Source organism: Lactuca virosa, chromosome 9 (genome assembly GCF_052849685.1).
Source record: "Lactuca virosa cultivar CGN04683 chromosome 9, Lactuca_virosa_CGN04683_v6, whole genome shotgun sequence".
Taxonomy (NCBI): domain Eukaryota; kingdom Viridiplantae; phylum Streptophyta; class Magnoliopsida; order Asterales; family Asteraceae; genus Lactuca; species Lactuca virosa.
This window is the reverse complement of record NC_136434.1, coordinates 252,455,484-252,478,538: the sequence shown is the minus strand read 5'-3', so window position 1 is coordinate 252,478,538 and position 23,055 is coordinate 252,455,484. Positions and strand designations below refer to the sequence as shown.

At 35.1% G+C, this 23,055-nt stretch overlaps 1 protein-coding gene across 1 annotated transcript in view; it reads right to left on the bottom strand.

Annotated features, from left to right (window-relative positions):
- Positions 1–460: 460 nt before the first annotated feature.
- Positions 461–23,055, bottom strand: part of LOC145140470 (uncharacterized) — a 40,694-nt gene continuing 18,099 nt past the window's right edge. The window contains exon 2 of the mRNA XM_079073951.1: positions 461–579. Within this exon, the coding sequence (XP_078930077.1) occupies positions 461–579 (119 nt within the window). The remainder of the gene's footprint in view (positions 580–23,055) is intronic.

Sequence of the window (23,055 nt, the reverse complement as noted above, 5' to 3'; positions counted from 1 at the left end):
CTCGGCTGCGATCACTCTCTCCTCGAGAGCTGCATGCCTCTCCTGATATCCCCTTACCTCCGATCGGGCGGTGGTAAGGTCCTCAATGAGTCGGTCCATGGGATAGTAATCCCTCTCAAGGTCTCGAGTGCCCGCGTCAATGACCTCTGCAGCGGCTCCCAACTCCAATACTCGGTTCGTCGTCGCCCTAGTCTTGTCACCAATGTCCGAGATCCCCTGGATCATGACTGGAAGGGCTCTGTCGACGGGTCCTCCATGACTAAGGTTATAAAAACCTCGCTCCATACCAAAGGGTGGGCGCTGCCTCTGGTGTCGACTCCATCTCTCAAGGTCCTCCGCCCAACGGGGCGTAGGTCCCGTTGTAGCCTAAACGGTGTGCAAGGACTCGAGCTACGTAAGGAGGATTGATTACTTTGGATTCCGCATCCTCCTCCGCTTCCTCTTCTTCTTCCACTTCCTCTTAAAACTCTTCCTCTGACCCTTCTTCCATGATCTCCTCAGGATCCTCCTCAATCCATCCTCCATTCCCCTGGTTAGGGAAGTAGGGATCTCCCGGGATATTGAAACCTGCCATCGTGTCTGTACGAGAATATAGGTACGAGAAGTACATCAGAGGTTTATAATATGTTAAAATACTTCTGTAGTATTTTAATTCTTTATGTTTGGTTCTTAGAGCTTTTGATATAAGGTTGGTAAGTTTCAGATTCGTTGTCCACCACGACCACTCCTAAACACATGTTGGTCATATCTCGAATAAATATAGTTGATCAGGCTATATTTACCCTGGATATGATTACATAACTGTCTAAGTTTAATCGCGATGTCCAACTCCTCTAAATACTTCTTATTATAACATTATTTTCTAATATGCATGTATGTATGTACACTTTTATAAAATACATATATCTTTAAAGTATACTTTCAGTCAGAGTGTTTTAGTCTCATTGTATTTATAGTTGTATATCTTGTATAGTTAGATATACTAGTTCACTATAAAAAACGCTCCGATACCAATCTGTCACATCCCCGAACCAGGACAGCGAAAATGTCTGGGGGCGTTTGACGTCATTCTATAGTATCATAATAGTTGAATATAAATGAAACATAACAACACATACAACATACATTGAGAATACAAGTTTACATAGTTTACTTACTGTGTTTGTTCAAAAATTACACAACAAATGACTGAATATAGAAATCCATAATTCTGCAACTCCTTATCTCAAAAGATTTGAATACCTGATTACTGGTTCCCTGAGAATACAAGTGATTTTGGAAAAGCGTCAACAATAATGTTGGTGAGTTCATAAGCATTTTGTATGAAAAGGGTTCGTAAATGCTTTCTTTAAAACAGTTTTGTATACTTCCAGAAAATCCGTTATTTTCTATAAAATGGGATGTTAGTCTTATATCCATGACTAAAAATGTATGTAGGTTTGTTGTATCTTTTTCCTTGCAAAATGATAATGTATATATGTTTCCAGAAAATCCATTATTTTCTTATAAGTGAACTGTAGTTTTAAACCCTAAGACCAGAAATGTAAGCAATAATGTACTGAAAGGTAGTATGTAGTCTTATATATTTTTATAAATCCGATGAAATGTAAGCTTCCCGTAAACCGAGATAGTATTGTTAATCCCTATGTGAGTTAATATAACCATGCTTAATGTGACTGTTATGCTTGTACGACGTTCTCCAGGCATCGGAATTGGTAGATATTTGTCACCCTAGACTTGCCGGTCTAACTGTAGCGAACAACTCAGGTGTGGGGTTGTCAATCCCGTATAGATCTATATACAACTATCTTGCTCTCCCTCCAGGAGACTCTGGTTATAATGCAGGACTTAAAATGTACGCTAGGTAGGTACAGTGAAGAGAATGTATCACTAGAGCATTAACATATTTACGTGAACTACGACTCCCTTTTTCTTGTTTAACGCAATATCTATACCATTGAAACATTATAAAAGTATGGTTTTATGAATCCCAAACTATACCCATTAATGTTTGCCTTGTATATTTTTGTGTAGACTATTTATATAAACATTATATAAATATCCAGTTCTAATCTTGTTTATATATGTTATTAAAACATAATATACTTGGGTTTTAACCCACCAAAACAGTGATGACTAAAAATATAACCATTTCTACTAAACTACAATTACCAAAAATATGTAGTTTGTACAACTCATATTTTTGGGTTAACATATTTAACACAAAATAAGTTATATTTTGTTATCTTTGCAAATAAGACTCTATATGTCACGAAATTTTTTTGTGAAGAGTGGTGATGTTTACAGTTTTATGCAAATATTATATCATATTCAAGTAATAAGGATGAGACATGAAAGTATCCAAAGGACAAACATATTTTGGCTTGTATTTCCCCCCTAAAAGCATGTAAAACTCGAAAATGGGGGTATGAAGCTCACCTTGGCAAATTTTCGTGGGTGGCTTGGAGGAAAAGATGAGAGTTTTCGAGCCTAGTTCCTTGTGTGGACTTGAAGAGCTTCTTGGATGTGTTAGTATCCTAGTAGTCTAAAACACGAAAATGTGTGTAAAAATGATGGAATCAACATAAAAATTACATGGAAAATGCTAGAGTTTCATGAACCATCTTACCTAAAACTCGAAAATTCCAAGATGATGAAGAGCCCTTCGAGACTCTAACTTGTTTTTGAGAGAGAGATGGAGAAATGGAAGTAATTTAGCCTTTTGAGTGTTGCAAAATGGCCTCTCGCCAAGGTATTTATGGAGGGGGGGGGGGGGAGGAGGGGAGGGGTGGTGCCCTTTATCTTTACATGCTGGCAATTCAAGTGCCTTGTATGGATGCATGGTGTATATTGTTGTGTAGGGTATAGGAATTCGGTGGTTAAAGGGAGGTAAAGAGAAGATGCCAATTTGCAAGGTCAATGCCTTGGATACTACACCCAACCGAATTCACTTAGCCAAGGGGGGTGGTTTTCGGTTTCTATGCCTTGCATGGGAGAGTTTTCGGCCTTATTGTCTCCATTAGAAGGGTTTTCGATCCTATGGTGGTACTAGCTTGTTGATTTCGGTTTTGTTAAGGCTCATGGAAGGTTTTTTTGGGTCTTTAAGGTCACCATTAAAAGGGTTTTCGGTCAAGAGGTTTTCTTGGCCGAAAACCTTAAAGCAAAGGCCCATTTTTGATTTATGTATTACGTATTTGATCTATTTTTGTCTTCTAAATGTTTATTACAAATATGCACATATATGTACTCATATAACAATGTCATTTTTGATTTACAAGAATCAATTGCAACAAGATTACAGTGTATATTTATTTGTACATGGTTACAATCTAGACTTACTTGACCCTAGATTTACTAGTTGTCACAACATTATCTAGATAGCATTTTGAGTGTTTAGAAACGATAAGTAATCTCATTATTATCAAAATGTGTAATAATTCCAAGAGAATGAAGATACATGTGTGGTGATAAAACGAAGTAGTAAAATAATAAAGAGATTAATTAATGTTAAAGGCTTAAGTCGTCAATGAGGGAATTTATTTAGAAATATTCATATTACAAATTTTGAGAAATTGTCCAATTGTTTAATTCAGGACAAATTCAAGTTTACGAGGAGTCAGAATATTTATGAAAACATGTTTGAGAGTTTAGGAACTCACAAGAAATTGAAAAGTATAGGGTTATTTTAAGAAAGGTGTAAAAATGTCGATCATTGAAAATAGTGCATTCTTTATTTAGTGATCCTACAAAAACAATCATTTGAAGGATAGATAATCGTAAATACTTTATATTATTATATGGTGTTGCTTTTGCTTTTTCATGGGTATTTAAAGAAGGGTCTTTCATGAGTTTGAAGCAAGTTTTTCTAGTGAATTCTCTCCATTATTCCATATGGCCGAAACTCTCTTCTACTCTCCACCTCTCTCTCTTTTGAAGCTAGTTTGGTGATTAGAAGACCTCTTGAGTTGTCTCCTTTAGTTCTTATTTGAGTTAAGCACTTAAAGGCTTAAGACAGTCAATAATACAAGAATGAACTAGCATTCCAAGTTCCTTAATCTTGATGGTGGATACTTGTAGAGTAGATCATGTTCTTTGATCTTTATATCTTCATCAACACCCCAAAACCAAGTGGGTTCAAAGGCTTCAAAGGTTATCTCTTAAACATCCTATGGTTGTTTTTATTTCATTCTAACCACTATAAATGGATCCATGATGGTTTGGTTTTGTTATGAACTAAAAATAAACTTGTTATTTTTAAAGTCTTCCTTTGCCGGTTTTTGAGAAAAAAACAAACTTTTGTTTCGTATCAAAACCTAACACTCTCTTGAAACCCTAACCCTAGTTTGAGCCTTGTTAGCAAAAGGAAGGTGTTTTTAAGTGCTTTGGAGTGTTCTTGGTGCACCTTAGAGAAGATGGAACTCATTGAAGAAGCGTTGGTTGCATTGGAGCTTGTAGATCCAGAACTTGTTCACCTTGATCTTTCTTCTGGAGGTATAAAGTTTGAATCTTGATGATGAAATTGTTAGATCTAGCTAGTTTTGGGTATTGTGAGATTTTGTTGACTTTAAGTGCATAAAGTTTAGATCTTGGAAGTTTGTGACCTTGTTTTGGATAAAGTTGGATACTTTATCCATCTAAACATCATATTGATTCAGATCTGAAGGTTGGAGACTTAGAGTTAACGGATTAAGTTGAAAAAGATGCACTTTTGGTCCCTTTATGACTTAAAGACTAGATATTGTTTGTTAGGACCATTCTAATGGATAAATTTGGAAACTTTATCCATTATGTAGCCGTTAGGTACCATAAAAATGTGATATTGGTCCTTCTATCCCTTCCATGAAAGAGTTGTGATGTCTTATAGGATTAATTGTTGGATTAGGTGTCTAAGTTCATAACTATTTCTGGAATATACTTGACCCGACTAGCATGGTCCATTTGGGTTGCATGACATCATGCATTTGGATAAACTAAAATGAGAGAAATAACACTTAAGGTTTATTAATATATTAAAAGTTCTAATATATTAATAGTATTATTTAGTTAGTATTGATCAAGAATTAATTTAGAATTAATTAAGTGATCAAAAGAAGACTAATTAAATATATGGGTTGATTGTGTAAATCATCCATACTTATATAGTGGGCTAATGCTTCATGGATTATCAAGTTGGGCTAAAACCCATAGGATGCTCCATGGATGCTCCATGGTGGTTATAGAACCCATGGGTCATGGAAATGAAAAGTCATGACAACTAGGGTTTACATGGTGTAACCCTAATTGTAACACACTATATAAGCTACATGTTATTCACCAAAATCGGCCACTAAGATTTACAAGTGAGGGCTAGCCGATTTCTAAGTGTTCTTCATTTCTCTCTAAGTTATTCCAAGTGCATTTGGTGTTGTGTGAGACATTTGAGGCATCACACTTGAGGTGCTAGGCTCACAAGGTTTTCAAGGAATCCAAACTACTACAAGGTATGTTTTCTTGCTAACTTTGATGTTTAAAAGTTCCCCATGTATGCTTGATAGGATATAAACCTTGGAAATCAATTTTGCATGTATCATAGATAAAACATAGATCCAAGGTTTCTAGGGTTGCATGTACACCATAGGAGTGTTAGAATGCTCAAAACCCTACATTGGTATCAGAGCCAGGTTTGTTTGTTTGATACTTGATGCAAAATTGTGAAAAAACTCAGTTTTTCTGCACTTTGCAGGATGAACTCGCCGAGTCCATGGGGGGACTCGACGAGTCCATGAGTAATCTCATCCTACTCGTCGAGTAGGTTCTTACACTCGACGAGTAGGAGCCCCTGAGTGCAGATTTTCAAGTTTTGCTGCTGGAAATGGACTAGAAACATTACCCTAAACTGTTTTGGTGTTATAAAACTTGTTTTAGATGGTGTAAAGGTTATGCTAATCCATTTTCAATAGCTATTATCAAAATTTCAAGTTTTATATGGTTTATTTATGATTCTTGAAATTGTTGATATGAACATTCATGAACTTATGAGTTTAGAAGATCATAGGAATTATTTGTAACTTGCTTGTTAGTTTAATTCTTAATCATTATGCGTTTTAATGGAATCCATAATTTGTCCTCAAGTTATGGATTACCAAAAGTCACTCTTTTAAAGTCCATTATTAAACAAATAGGTTACATAAAATGAAAAGTCTCTCATTTTATTAATCCATTAACTCATAAGTTATGAAAGATGAAAAGTTTTGAAAGTTACAAAACTTGCCCTCAAGTTTTGGAACATGTAAAGTCACTTTAAAAACTTTAGTTCCAACCCCTAGAATTTTAAAAGTTAAAATTCAACCCTTATACTTTATAATATTATAAGTTTAATATATATATATATATATATATATATATATATATATATATATATATATATATATATATATATATATATATATATATATATATATATATATATGTGTGTATAAGAACAAGTCGTCTTACCGTTAGTAGGCCTCATTCACGAAGTCGGTCTATAAGGGGGGTATAAGGTTGTTGCCTATAAAATGGCAGCTTAATGGGTGTCCACTCTCACCCACCGCTTCCTTGACTGGTGGAGGGTCGTTAGCCGAACGGGTAGGACAAGGACTTATAAATCTTCATTAAAAGTATGATGAAAAATAAAGTAACTAAATGTTTTTATAAATTCCCAATCTTAGTTACTTTAGGAAAAATGTGAATAAGGTGCTAACCCATGAAATTACACTTTGCACTTTGATTAAGTCGTTAGTGGAGTGTGTGTGGTTAACCAGCACACTAACCTGGACTTAACAAGGTAGGCAAAGGGTAACTTAATATTTATCATAGTATCGATGGAGCGTGTGTGGTTAACCGGCACATCGATTGAGGGGTAAATATTAAGGCTACCAAGTAATTTGCATGGTTACTTCACACCTTGTTTTGTGATCCTCGGCATCCCAGTCACAAAACCTGAAGGGCACACTCGAGATTGAAACATGCCATTGAAAAGTTAAATGAATGTCAAAGAATCTAGGAGTTTCAAAACCAATTAAAACCTAATAATTTATTTTGTTTTTTCATGGTGGAAAATTGGTGAATCGTCATTCACCTACCTTCAAATATTTTATAGCTTGGATTACGGCATGCCTCTTCTGAGTTATAAAATATTGTGTTGGGTCCTAGCCTTAATATTACATTTGGGTGTTTTATTAAGGACTATCTTTATATCTAATCTAAACTTGTCTTTCTTCTTTTCAGATGTCTTCCAACAATGTTGCTTCTGGCTCAAACCCTACCAGCTCCTTCTCTCTCATGAACCTTTGTGGGAGAGTCATCTTTGATGGATCCAACTTTATGGATTGGATCAGGAACATCAGGATGGTCACTTGGTATGAGGACAAGGAATATGTCCTCGACAAGGAGCTTAAGGAACTTGATTATACGTCTGCTAATCCTGAGGAGATCGCTGAATATCAGGCCCATGAAAGAGATGCTACCAAAGTGGCATGCATCGTGTTGGCCACTATGACAGCCGAGCTCCAAAAGTCCTATGACGACTATTATCCTTTTGAGATGCACCAGGATTTGATGGACCGTTACCATCAGAGTGCTCGTCAAGAGCGATATGAGATCATCTGCTCCATGATAACAACCAGGATGAAGGATGGTGAACCCATCACGGGCCACATGCAGAAAATGCAAAGGTATGTGGACCGTTTGCTGAAACTGAATGTGAACTTCCCAGAGGAGTTGGCAATTGATATCATTTTGCACTCTCTACCTTCGTGTTATGATCAATTCCGCATGACATACCACATGAACAAGGAGGAAGTTACACTCAGCAAACTTCAAGGACTTCTAAAGACCGCAGAAAGTGGTCTTAAAGGTAAGTCGGTTGTTACTAATCCTACTCCTACCGCGGCCCTTGTCTTGGCAATCAGGCAAGGCAAAGGAAAGAAGAGGAACAACCCTTCGAAGGGTACCAAGGGAAAGTCCCTTGATGGCTACTCTTCAAGTGGAACCAAGAAAGGTTTCGTCACTCCTTCTGCTAACCCTAAAGAGGCTGAATGCTTCTATTAACTCACCCTATTCTAATTCTTGGGTCCTTGATACCGGTTGTGGTATTCACATATGTTGTGATTTGCAGGGACTAAGAAGAAGTGAGAAAGTGGAGCATGGGAAGATAAACTTGATCATGGGAAATAGGAAAGTTACACCTGTCACCAAGATTGGAGTTTACTCTTTGTTGCTAAGTAGTGGGTTAACAATAGATTTGAATAAATGTTGTTATTCGCCTGAAATGGCAAGAAATATTATTTCCTTTCATGGTTTGTACAAACAAGGCTTTACCTTTTCATTTGATAATGATAGTGGTGGTATTAATAATGTGTTGTGTGTATGAAGCATTACCTTGTGATGGTGTGTATGAAACTGTGTCGGTTGTAGATAACCTAGGAAATAATGTGTTGTGTATCGATTCTTCCACTAGTTTGGATAAAGCATCATTATGGCATTGTCGTCTTGGACATGTAAGCAAGAAACGCATAGGCCAACTCCAAAAGGATGGAGTCTTGGAGTCATTTGACCTAAAATAAGATGATAGTTGTGAATCTTGTTTGCTTGGGAAAATGACAAAGTCACCCTTCACTGGTACTTGTGCTAGGGGTGAGGGTTTGTTGGATCTCATACATACTAATGTGTGTGGACCCTTCAGAACCACCACAAGAGATGCTAACCGCTTCTATGTGACTTTTACTGATGATTTTAGTAGATATGGATATGTCTACTTAATCAAGCATAAGTCAGAGACCTTTGAAAGATTCAAAGAGTTCAAACAGGAAGTGGAGAATCAGTTGGGCAGGAACATTAAGATGCTTCGATCCGATCGAGGTGGTGAGTATCTTAGTACATAGTTCCTTGACTATCTTAAGGAATGTGGGATTGTCTCACAATTGACACCTCCCAGGACACCACAGCTTAATGGTGTGGCTGAGAGGCGCAATCGAACCCTGTTGGATATGGTTCGTTCCATGATGAGTCGAGCTTCACTACCAATCTCATTTTGGGGGTATGCCTTAGAGACTGTCGCCCATATCCTTAATCTAGTCCCTACAAAGAAGGTTGCCAAAACACCTCATGAGATGTGGACTGGAAAAGTTCCCAATCTGGACCACATCAAGATTTGGGGTTGCGAGGCTTTCGTGAGGCGCGAGTCTCACGATAAGCTAGAACCTCGAAGTGAGAAGTGTATTTCCATCGGCTACCCACAGAGATCCTTCGGTTACCTCTTCTACAAACCTAGTGATAATGTGGTATTTGTAGAAAGGAGAGGAGTCTTTTGAGAGAGAGAATTCATAAGCCAAGGAAACAGTGGGAGGCAAATTGACCTTGAAGAAATTCAAGAGTCAAGTGGTGAAGGAACCTCAAACCCTAGCAGTCAACCTAAGGAGGAAACTCCTGTTGATCCAATTGACGAGTCTGTACCTCTGAGGCGTTCCACGAGAGTTAGGAATGCACCTGAGCATTACTATGGTTTCCATATTACTGCGGAAGGTGATACACTTATCAGTGATAGCACACTGGTAAGTCTGGATGAACCTAACAGCTACACGGAAGCCATGGCAGGCCCTGAGGATACTAAATGGAAAGAGGCTATGGACAGCGAGATACAATCCATGTATGACAATCAAGTTTGGAAATTTGTTGACAATGTACCAGGTCGTAAGACAGTCGGGTGCAAATGGATCTTCAAGAAGAAGACCGAAATGGATGGTAATGTACACACTTATAAGGCGCGACTGGTTGCAAAGGGCTTTTCTCAAACTCCGGGAGTTGATTATGATGAAACATTTTCACCAGTAGCGAAGATTAAGTCTATTAGGGTTATGCTAGCCATTGATACATTTCATGACTATGAAATATGGCAGATGGATGTCAAAATTGCTTTCCTTAATGGAAAGTTGGCTGAGGATGTTTACAAGAGTCAGTCAGAGTGTTTTGTCAGTGCATAGTACCCTAATAGAGTGTGTAAGATTGAGAAATCCATCTATGGATTGAAACAAGCACCTCGCAGATGGAATATTTGTTTCGATGAGAAATTCAAAGAGTTTGGCTTTTCGAGGAGTGAAGATGAATCCTGTGTATATGTCAAGGCTAGTGGGAGTATAGTTAGCTTTTTGGTATTGTATGTGGATGACATACTACTCATAGGAAATGACATCCCAACACTACAGGAAGTAAAGTCCTGGCTTGGGAAGTGTTTCGCTATGAACGACCTTGGAGAAGCTGCCTATATCCTAGGGATAAGGATTCTGAGAGACAGGAGTAAAAGGCTAATTGGACTTAGTCAGAGTACTTACTTGAATAAGGTGCTGAATAGGTTCAACATGCAGAATTCCAAGAAAGGAGAGTTATCAATCCAGAGTAATGCCAGACTGAGTAAGACTCAGAGCCCGAGTATAGAGGCTGAGATAGCAGAAATGAGTCGAGTACCTTATGATTCCGCTGTAGGCTCGATCATGTATGCTATGAGTTGTACTCGTCCTGATGTGGCTTTTGCACTGAGCATGGTTAGCAGATATCTGGGGAAGCCTGGCAAGGTTCACTGGACTACAGTAAAGAACATTCTCAAGTACCTGCGGAGGACTAAGGATTGGGTCCTTACCCTCGGTGGGAGTGATGACTTGAGAGTATTAGGGTATAGTGATGCTAGCTTCTAGACTGATAGGGATAATTTCCGCTCTCAGTCAGGCTGGGTCTTTACATTAAACGGAGGAGCAATTTCTTGGAAAAGTTCCAAGCAGGAGACAGTGGCTGATTCAACTTGCGAATCAGAGTATACAGCGGCAAGCGAGGCAGCAAAGGAGGCTATATGGCTTAAGAACTTCACTGGAGACCTTGGGGTTGTACCATCTATAAAGGAGCCTATAGAGATTTTCTGTGATAGTGAAAGTGCAGTTGCCTTAGCCAAGGAACCAAGGGATCACGGGAGATCCAGACACATCGACAGGAAATAACATTTCATCAGACATCGAATAAAAGAAGGACTCCTCGTGGCAAAGAGGTTATCATCGGATGAGAACCCGACAGATCCCCTCACGAAGGGAGTGGGCAGGGTTAAGCATCTCCAGCATGCGAGGCGTATAGGGCTGAAGGATGGTATTAGTTTTAGTAGTTAGATAGCTTTGAAATGTGTAAAGTGTAATTGACATTTGATGATGAATAAAAGCTGTGTTTATTTATGAGTAAAGTGTTGTTATCTTTTGTCAATCGTTTACTATCGTTTCATTTTGCATGTTTTGACTTCCAGAATAATTATGTTGTTGTATTTCATAGTATTCAAATTCTCCACAGTCGGTCATATGTTGGAAGTAGATATGAATCAAGACTGTCATGGGTTGGCTTGTAGATGTCCAAGGTACTGGACATAGCAAAGTGTTGCTACAACACTCATGAGTGCTCATAAGTTATGAGTATTGGATTCAACCCACGCTCGCTAGTATCACTTCATGGAATTTATCTCGAGTGATCGCGAGACGGTAATATCATATAAGTCTTCAAACCTAGAGATATGACTTGTTGCCTATGAGTTGGTTATGCATTGATTGTACGAAAATGCATTTGTAACCCGATGTTATAAAACGTGCCTTTGTGTATGATTCAACAAGTAGTAGAACAAGCATATGAGTCGAAGTTTATCTGTTCCTTCTTGGATTAGAAGCGAAATCTGGGCCCCTCGATGATTTTGTGTTGACCCATGTATCAGGCCCGGTCAGAACTAAGTTGATGTGTTCAATTAAGTTCTATGTCAAACATATTGGAAATCGGGAAACAAACTGATGGACAATAAGTAAGACATTGTTCCATGTATTTGTCCGGCTGATATCTAGAACAGAGGATTATATAATCACTTATCTTAAATGGCGTATCATCATCATCTCAGTTCCGCGAGACCTTGAAAGAGCTATGATTGCTGATCGGTTCCTGAAGTCATTCTTGCAGTTATAGTTATTAGACTTATCCAAGTGGGAGACTGTTGGATTAGGTGTCTAAGTTCATAACTATTTCTGAAATGTACTTGACCCGACTAGCATGGTCCATTTGGGTTGCATGACATCATGCATTTGGATAAACTAAAATGAGAGAAATAACACTTAAGGTTTATTAATATATTAAAAGTTCTAATATATTAATAGTATTATTTAGTTAGTATTGATCAAGAATTAATTTGGAAATAATTAAGTGATCAAAAGAAGACTAATTAAATATATGGGTTGATTGTGTAAATCATCCATACTTATATAGTGGGCTAATGCTTCATGGATTATCAAGTTGGGCTAAAACCCATAGGATGCTCCATGGTGGTTATAGAACCCATGGGTCATGGAAATGAAAAGTCATGACAACTAGGGTTTACATGGTGTAACCCTAATTGTAACACACTATATAAGCTACATGTTATTCACCAAAATCGGCCACTAAGATTTACAAGTGAGGGCTAGCCGATTTCTAAGTGTTCTTCATTTCTCTCTAAGTTATTCCAAGTGCATTTGGTGTTGTGTGAGACATTTGAGGCATCACACTTGAGGTGCTAGGCTCACAAGGTTTTCAAGGAATCCAAACTACTACAAGGTATGTTTTCTTGCTAACTTTTATGTTTAAAAGTTCCCCATGTATGCTTGATAGGATATAAACCTTGGAAATCAATTTTGCATGTATCATAGATAAAACATAGATCCAAGGTTTCTAGGGTTGCATGTACACCATAGGAGTGTTAGAATGCTCAAAACCCTACATTAATAAGTTAGGGTTTTAGCTTTTGGACCTTCCCTAGCCATGGAAAGTCATAAAGGTGGAAACTTTATGACTTAAGACAATGTTTTGAGGTTAGATCTGAGTTTGGGTGAAAAGTCTTGAAGGGATTAAGTGCTTAATGGAAAGGATGGAACCAGCTCGAGTACGTTGGGCGTAATTCTCGTACATTGGGCGTACTAAGACATACTATGTATGCATGGCATAATTTGAGTACGCAGGGTGTACTCAACCAACCTTGGACTTTGACTTTTGTTACTCCGTTAACCGTTAACTTTTTTACCAAGTTTCACTTTTGGTCAAACTTGAGGGTTTTGATTGGTGATTAAGATTTTATATGGTTCTGATGTTAGTAGATCCGTGGAAGCAAGTAGTATAGCAGGGAGCGTATCATAGTGTTCTTGGGTTTCTTCATTTCAGGTGAGTTTCGCCTCATCGTACCCATGGGTCGAAGGCACCAATGTCGGCCCAATAGTTTTGGTTATTTGTTAGTAGAAGGATTCCTTAGGGACTGTATATAGTCATGTATGATAGACTTAGGACTCTTGTTGTAGGATTTCTTGCATGTTCCTCGTTTAGTTGTGGCTCTAGAGTAGGATCACATGTCCGGGAGTCTATCTCACCTCTGAGTATATACGACAAAAGTTAAAAGACAACACCAACCATAGTATTAAAGAGAATTATAATTTACAATGATTTTGAACAACTTTTTAAAATAAATTACAATGTATTTGAAAAACAACACGTGCAAATGCTCCTACAAGTGTTGTGTCCCTAAGTGCCATCTTATAGACGAGCTCCTAAAAAAGCACGTAAAACGAGCGGTCAACTACCGAAATAGTTGGTGAGTACTCACAGGTTAAAAATAATATTGGTTTCATGAAATGTAATCAAAGTTTTGATAGAAGTATTCCATAAATAAAAGTACATTGCTAAAATGAGTAAATAAGTTTTCATAGCAAAGTTCGTTGTCATCATGAGAAATAGAGTATGTTGCCCAAATGAGATGCAACGTTCATATTCTCATGGGAAATAAAGTTTGTTACTAAAACGAGTCAACAAGTTTCATTGCTAAAATGAGCAATCAAGTAAATAAGTTTCCAGTAATAAAAGTTTGTTGCTATAATGAGAAACAAGGTTTATTGCTATAATGAGAAACAAAGTTTGTTGAGATAATGAGAATCAAGACTATGGTTATCGTTCCATAGATGAATATGGTATCATTCACTCAAGCAATCGGGTGAATGAGGAGTTGTTAATTCCTAATAGCGCTATCCATAATGACCATTGGCTCAAAGAGTTAATGGTTGGAGTAAAGTGTAAGGGAAGGGACTTAAGACGATAAGGCCTCATGTTTCAAGTTGCATAGACATAATAACAAAATATAGCAATCATGTTTGATATAAATCAATTTAAATACAACGAATAATAAATAGTTTTTCGGACATGCTTTTCCACCCGAAAATATAAAAACCAAAAATAGGGGGAGTCGTGAATACTCACTATGCTTTGAGATAATGCAAATGGTGCCTTGAACTACGCTCCAATCGTACCATTATCGATTCCTACAACAATGTTACACACTAACGAGTCTCTAATTGAAATCTAATACTAGTATACTTCCTACTACAATAGAATTATGCCAATAATGTGTCAAAATTTTGATATTGATAAGTTATAAACATTTTTCTTTGAAAATTAAATTTCCATGAATCAATTACTATATAACAATTTAAGTGGAAAATTCCCCTTATTCAAATGTTAATATTTAACATTTTAAGAGGTGTTCCAATGATTAAATATTCAAAAACTAAATCAGTTTAGTTCTAAAATTTCCCAAACTTTGTATTTCAGTTTCAACTGAAGTCAAAGATGTTAAGATAAATTTTCTTGAATTTTTTATTTGTCTAACTATTTTTCACCATTTTAATTCCTTGAATAATCATAAAATCATGGAAAAATAGTAAATTATCATGAAAAATTCTTATAGTTTTTTTTGTAACTGTTTTACATTGTAATTAATCTGGGAAAATTATTGAAAGTCATTTTTGAATAGTAAATCCCTATTTTTAGAATTTAAGTGTGTTTAATACTAAGAAAAACGAAATAAAAAGTAAACAGTTAATATAAATCCTCAAAATATTTATTTATGTTTATAATGGAAGACAAGATTTTCTGGTAAAATTTTATGAATTTTGGATAAGTTTAACTATTTTTCAATAATTTAATTCGTTTAATATACATTAAATCTTGGAAAAATAGTAAAAGGTTATGGGAAATTCATAAAATTTTTCTGTGAAGGTTATATAATATATAAAAGCTTATAAAAATAATAAATGTGATTTTTATAACTTGAAACCCGATTTTTGTTATTTATTTGTGCTTAATAACAATAAAATAAAAACTAATGGTAAATAGTAATAAAAATTTCTCAAACTTCATGGGGGATGTTGTATTCCAGTATAGGTCGTTCATGAATTTTCCCAGAATTTATTTACTAGTGTAAGTATTTTATATGCTTTAACACTCTATTTTCTTATTATTTTCATGTAAAAATAAAGAAAATATATTTGAAGCTGAAATTTTCCAGAATGCATCTTCATACAATTTAATTACAGTGAAATATCGTTTTCTTATTTTGGATGTCGAAAAACATGCCTAAAGGCTCAATAAATTATAGAGAAAACTTGGTTCTTGTGATATTGGTAAAGATTATTGAGTCATTTTGAGAATTTTTGCAACATGTTCCAAAGACTTTTGAATCAAGATCTTTTTGTCCCTCTAAATATATGATGTTAAGTGCTCAAATTAATTTTTCCTAGATTTTTAGAGAGGAATAAGTCATTTGAACATGCAATACAAAACTAGTATTCACAAAAAGGTGCTGCTTGAGCAACAGTTTTGTAAAAATTGTTAAAAATCGAAATATTGAAATATTACAGTGAGGTCAGATGGGTTTGAAAGCTAACTCATAATATTATATTTCAGAAAAAGAATCTCGAAGTTTGGTTAAGAAATGAGTGAGATATGGCAGTTCAAAGTCAGGTAAAGAAATCTGGCAGATTGCATGCTTGCTAATAGGTTGGAAAAGTGAACTTTATTCATTACTTTGAGAAAATACTTTAAAATATTTAATGAAATCATGATCCATACATGTTATGGTTATGTTTCCAGAGATCAAATATATTTAAAAATCATAATTTACATACATGCATTAAAATACCAAAATCTTATTTTTCAAGAACTCTTAAAAATGAGTTTTATGTTGTTTATAAGGACTCCTTTGACCCAAACATTAGAGTTTGAGTTTTAGCATATGAAATATGAATTAATGAAAATGCATGAAGTTAAAAATAAGTTCTCGATGGTTTAGAAATGATTTAGGTACAAAAGACTCAAAATCTCAAGAAGAAAGTGTGAAAATCACCATTGATGATGGTTTAGAGCTTGCATGTGTTCATCTTTGGTCTCAACTTTGGTTTGATCATGGATTATCACTATTTTCATAACATGCAACATGTTTATAGTGATAATCTACAAGCATCACGATCAAAGACAAGAAAGGATCATAAAATCCGAAAATAAAAGATGAAAATAACAAGGAAACTTGTATAAACTGTTATGGATCTTCAAAAGATGTAAGCTCTAACCTTTTTCTTTGTTATGTAACTTCAAAGACACCCAAGTATCTCCTGAATTTAATGGGTTGGAGGCTGGTTTTTAGAGAGGGAGAGTGTGGGGTATTAGAGAGAAGAAAAGAGAGAAAAGAGAGATTTCATCTCTCTGGATACCCAATCTCTCTCGTCTCTCCACCAAAATTAGCCACCAAAATAAAGAGATACATGTAGACTCCTGAATTACCGACTGGAAAAATCTCTCCCACATATTATTCATCTAAGTTCGAATTTAGTAGAGAGAGGGAGAGAGAAGGTTTTAAAGAGAAAAAGTAAAGATGTAGAGTATGGGAGATAGAGTAATTAAGTGGAAATGTGGGTTTGGAAGTAAGAGAGAGAGAGAGAGAGAGAGAGAGAGAGGTGGCCAAATTTGTGGGGTATAATGCCCTCTCTCCCTTTTACTTTTATAAAAATTCAATCTCCTATAATTATATGTGATTTGTTTTTATAAAATATGGATCATAACTTAGTTTTTATTCATAAAACCTTGATTTTTGGCTTATAAATAAAGGGTAAATGTTAATGACTTAAATTTTTATTTTCTTTTATTATATTTCCCTGAATTTAATTATTTTAAATTGATATTGTAAGGTTCATAATTATTTTCATATAATTTTTGAGGTTAAAGTTTTTAAAATTAGGTATTTAGGGTTTTTCGGATATTGCTAAACTTTGAATATCAAAATAAATTTAATCTTTGAGACTTCAAATTATTTTTGTGTTTCCGAACTCTTATTTAAGTTAGAAATAACATTTGTAATTTGTTTTTATCTGTTTATTGGCAATTCTATGTAGTTGTTCCGAGATTCAAGTGAAGTTGATGAATCAAGTATACTAGTCATAGTTTCAACTTTGACTTAAGTTCCTACGAGACTCTGACCTAAGTTCTACTACTAGGTAAAGTGCATAATGAGTGTATATGGTTCATTAAAAATTGTTCAAGTCAAATAATGACCGGAATACGGATATTCATTATAGTTAAGTAGTGGTAGAATTTACATATCAATGTGAAATCTTGTTGGATAAGGTGTCTAAGTCCATAACTATTTCTGGTATGTACTTGAACCGACCCGGCATGGTCCATTTGGGTTGCATGGCATCATGCATTTGGATAGACAAAATGAGAGAAATAACACTTGTGGTTTATTAATATATTATAAGTTCTAATATATTAATAATATTATTTAATTAGTATTGATCAAGAATTAATCTAGAATTAATTAAGTGATCAAAAGAAGACTAATTAAATATATGGGTTGATTATGTAAATCATCCATAACTTGTATAATGGGGTAAAGGCTCCATGGGTTATCAAGTTAGGCTAAGGTCCATAGGATGCTCCATGGATGCTCCATGGGAGTTACAAACCCATGGGTCATGGAACTGAAGAGCCATGTTACATTAGGGTATACATGGTGTAACCCTAAATGTAACACACTATAAAAAGAATATGATGCTCTCCAAAATCGGCTACACTAGTGAAAGAAGAGGGCAAGGCCGAAAATTAGAAGTGTTCTACATTCTCTCAAGTTTACTCCAAAAGCATTTGGTGTTGTGTGAAGCATTTGAGGCATCACACTTGGGGTGCTAGGCTCACAAGGTTTCAAGGAATCAAATCATTAACAAGGTATGTTATTCTAGCCATCTTTTAAGTTAAAAGTTCCCCATGTATGCTAGATAGGATTATGAACCTTGGAAATCATATTTTGCATGTATTATAGACAAACATAGATCCAAGGTTTATTAGGGTTGCATGTACACTTAGGAGTGTTAGAATGCTCAAAACCCTTCAAATCTAAGTACACTATCCTTCAATTCTACTCGTTTCCAAGTCTCTAGTAGGTTATAACTTAACTTCTAGTTACAAAGTCTAGAATGTGACGTCCTACATGTGCAACTAAGTTTATAAAATCTAGAACCGACTCGAATTTTGACGATTGTCACAGTCTCCCCTGGTTGAAAGAATTTCGTCCTGAAATTCAATTTGTGACGTATTTTATTAGAACTCAGCCGAAGACAATTGTATAGTTGGAGAGGTGGCGAATTGAAGAGCTCTTTGATTATTTTGGGTTAATTCCTCAATGGAAGAACCCAATTCTTTAGCTATAATCAAATTAGTTTTTCCCTAATTTGAGTTCTACAGTCTAGATTGTGAGAAATTAGGATCATGGAAATCATGATCCAACCATGGCGACCTAGTTGAAAAGATTATCTAGTTAGATATTATCTAACACAAAAGTGCATTATAAGTTTTTCTAAAGAATCAACTGCATTGAGTGCTAAGTACGCATTGATCCTTAAGTCACATTCTAAATCAGCACTAAGTGTAAATTTGCCGCCTGATAAAGAAGAGATTAGGAACAATTTGTTCACTTCCGGGTTGACTACTAAATCTGAAAAAGATATATTTCGAAATAAGAAGGGGTAGCACGAATGAAAGAGAAACGATCAAGGGTAAGTTGCTAAAGATACGTACTAAGGGTAGGCAACTAAGTTTTGGTACATTTCAAATGTAAAGGCTATTTAAGTCCCGTCTACAAAAGAAATTACGAAACGATCGAGGATTTTCGCAGCTATAATTTCTACTATGGGTACTCTTACTATCATAGAACCATAACTGAAGAATATAGTTAGAGAGTTGTTCTTTCTAATGAAAGCGGTGAAAGTTTATGATATTTTAAATCACATTATCTAGATAACATTTTGAGTGTCGAGAAACAATAAGTAATCTCACTATTATCAAAATGTGTAATAATTCCAACAGAATGAAGATACATGTGTGGTGATAAAACGAAGTAGTAAAATAATAAAGAGATTAATTAATGTTAAAGGCTTAAGTCGTCAATGAGGGAATTTATTTAGAAATATTCATATTACAAATTTTGAGAAATTGTCCAATTGTTTAATTCAGGACAAATTCAAGTTTACGAGGAGTCAGAATATTTATGAAAACATGTTTGAGAGTTTAGGAACTCACAAGAAATTGAAAAGTATAGGGTTATTTTAAGAAAGGTGTAAAAATGTCGATCATTGAAAATAGTGCATTCTTTATTTAGTGATCCTACAAAAACAATCATTTGAAGGATAGATAATCGGAACATTTAAAACTTTTTTTTATACTATTAAAGAAAAGAAGAAACATAAGAAAATGTATTCTTTCACATATATTTTATGGATTTAGAGAAATGATAAGAACAAGGGTATTAATCTTGTGTATTAATTGTAAGGAAAATATAATGAAAATTGCACTTTAAATCAAGTTTCCGAATTTAGAACGAAAGAGCAAATGTAAATAAGGATTACTTGTTTACAGTAGATTTTAAAATAAAAAAAAATGTATATGATAAAAGGCGTAATTGAATATATCAAAGTTGACTAAATCAAAATTATGTATCATGACTATACACATATTAATCGCTCAAAACGAAAGGGTAGACTTCTACTCTGCATGTGTACGAACATGGTACCAAGAGAAGCAAAATAGATAGAAAAAAGTTATAAAATGCATTATGTTATTATTATGGGTGTGCGAGATCTGAAATCAGAAGGAGAGCAAGAAATCAAGTGCGGGGGAAAAAAAGGAAGGTAACAGCAGCAATGATTGATATTGTTAAAATTTTAAGGACAATATCCATAAGTAGATCTAAATCTTAGGTTAAGATATATTTCAACTTTAATCCTTGATGTATGTTTATGGTTACATAGAAATGTAGAAGTTTTAAAGTGTTTTTTAAGGTTTGCTAAAAATTCACGAGTTATCTATTAAGTTAAACTCAATTTGTGAAAAAGAAGAATCACTACAACTGGTAATTGAAAATCTGACAGTTTTGACCTTTTAGGCTTGAGTCCAACAATTGTTAAAACGGATAAGGTAAAACTCAATATATTTAAAAGAATAATTACATTTTGTTGAAAGTGCATCACTGGAAATTTAAAAGTGAACACTAAGTTTTCAAATGTTGTAAATTTTAGAAACTTTAAAGATTATAAAACTAATTTGTAATAAAATATACAAATAAGGTGTGTTTTGAAATGTAGGCATTAGTGATGTCTTGCAAACACACTTGGAGTAGAAAGTTGTAAAAATACCATTTTGGGTTCCAAGAAAACACATTTAAGTAAAGTACAATGCCTAAATGAGAAAGTGGTCAAAAGAGTTAAAACAAAAGTAGTTTGAAGATCCGATGAAGCTTTACACATAATGTGAACCTCAATGTCATATGTTTAAGTTTTATAGCATAGAGTTTAAACACTTCTATAAGAGAAAATGTTTCTAAGTGTTTTGAAAATGTGCCAAAACGGTAAGCAAGGTTTAAAATGGTTTATATGCCCTTTAAAAGCACATCTATCCATTGAAATGGATTTGAAATGAAATTGAAATAGCAAGGTTAAAACCAATATTGGTTAAATTGAGTTTTGAAGAAAAGTGTTAAGTTAAAGCAAGTTGTCAAAAGTAAAGTTGGTTGTTTTTAACGAGAAATATAGCTGACATTGTTAGGAAAGGTCTAGTAAGTTGTATGAAGTGGTTATAAAGTATTTTATCGATGATAAATAAAACCGATGAAGCAAAATGACTTTTCGATGGAAGATGAAGAAGTAAGGAATAAGTAGATTAGTAATGCTGATCGTACCTAAATACTAAGGCGAGTATAAGGTGAGTACCGATGTCTTTTCCCCGAGATAAATGACAAGAAAAATTGTTTGTAAAACATTTTATGGTGTCAATGTTGTTTCGTGACCTTTTATAGAAGTCTAAGGTTAAGTTATAGGTTTAGCGTCTGGCTCACGATGTAAGAGGATGTAATCCTTTATAATGATAGGAATGTCAGTAACGTCAATAAGGCTTAAACGAATGTATGAAAATAATAAGGTTCGAAGGAGGATTCAAAATTTGTAGGAAGGATTCGTACAATGAAGTAATGCAATGTTTGATCGAGTGTAAAAATTTTAAGGCTGCTGTTGGGTGTGAAACATGTTAGTAATTTTGAAAGTGTAAGATGATGGTATACTTGTGATAATCACCTGTGTATCTAGGGGTCTTAAACTAAGCCTTGCAAATTTTGCCATAAGAGGAATGGTTTGTGCTTGAATTAGGATATTCGAAGTAAATATGGTAGGGTAAGAACTGTTGGATTAGGTGTATAAGCCCATAACTATAACTGGTATGTACTTGACCAGATAGTAGCATGGTCCTTTTGGGTTGCCGTCACCAGTGCAATTTCATAGGATAGAATTTTAAGAATAATGTTATTTGTGATTTATTAATATATTATAAGTATAATATATTAATTGAGAAATCGTATTATTTAATTAGTATTGATCAAGAACTAATTTAGTAATCAAAAGAGACTGATTAAATATACGAGGACTGATTAAGTAAATCAATGATTATTATAGTGTGGGCCAATGATCTATGGTTGATTAGGATGGGCTAAACCAATATGATAGTTAATGGAGGTTTAACCCATGGAGCCTAGGAAATATGAAGGGTCATGGTGCATTAGGGTTTGCATGGATGAAACCCTAGCCTTTGTAACACTATAAAAAGAAACCCCTAGAGCTAAAATCGGTTGCCCATTCATTCTAAGAGAGTGATAACCGATTTTGAGCTAACTAGCCTATTCTCTCAAGCCTCCTCTTGCAGTTGGTGTTTGTGACACATTAGAGACATCACACTTGAGGTGCTAAAGCTTTCTAAGGCCAAGAACTACAAACTACATCAAGAGGTATTCATCTAACTTGGTTTTTATGTTGTATATCCTCTATTGTATGCTAGTTAGGATGTATGCTTTGGGAAATTAAAATTGCATATATAATTAGAGAAAACATAGATCCAAATCCTCTAGGGTTGCATGTGCACCATAGGAGTGTTATAGTGCTTAAAACCCAACAAGAACTACATAAAGAAAAGCTTTTGGGTCAAAGGGATATCCTATGTTAAGTTTTAAGCTCAATGTGGAAACAACCTAGAGCTAAATCGTAGCGTAGATAGAAGGTCTCACATATTAGTAATAATGGGTTAAACCTCCGTGTCTCCTCGTGAGTCAAATCCAGAATGCCCGCCAATGGTATCCAAGTGATTACTTAGTGGCAACTCATCTACCTCCTTACGTGATGCTCCAATTCTCATCCGTGTCGGTATCAGAACGTTTTTCCTATTTGTAACTCTAGTACGAAGACGATGAGGATGTATCGAGGTATGATTGATATTGGTTTCGACATAAGATTATTACTAGTGGCTATCTAGCTACTAACCTTACGTCTAGATTCAATAGCTACTGAGGAATACTCATTCTCAGTACTAAGTGGATTGATCCTAGAGTAGCCAGTGATATAACCTAAGTGGTTAACCTAGCACTTGATAAGGGATAATAATTTTTCTAAATAAGACATTGTGGTAAAAGTGCACTTAGTTTCTAAGTATACCTAGATGAATGCCTATAATATGCAATGCCCATACGCACACCGAAAAATTTTGTTTTTCAGAAGTTCAAGTTGAAAATCGTTTTGAACATAATGCTACTATAACCGTTTCCAGCCTCGCATTAACTTTCCTTAATTAAGCATAGTTGGGCAGGCT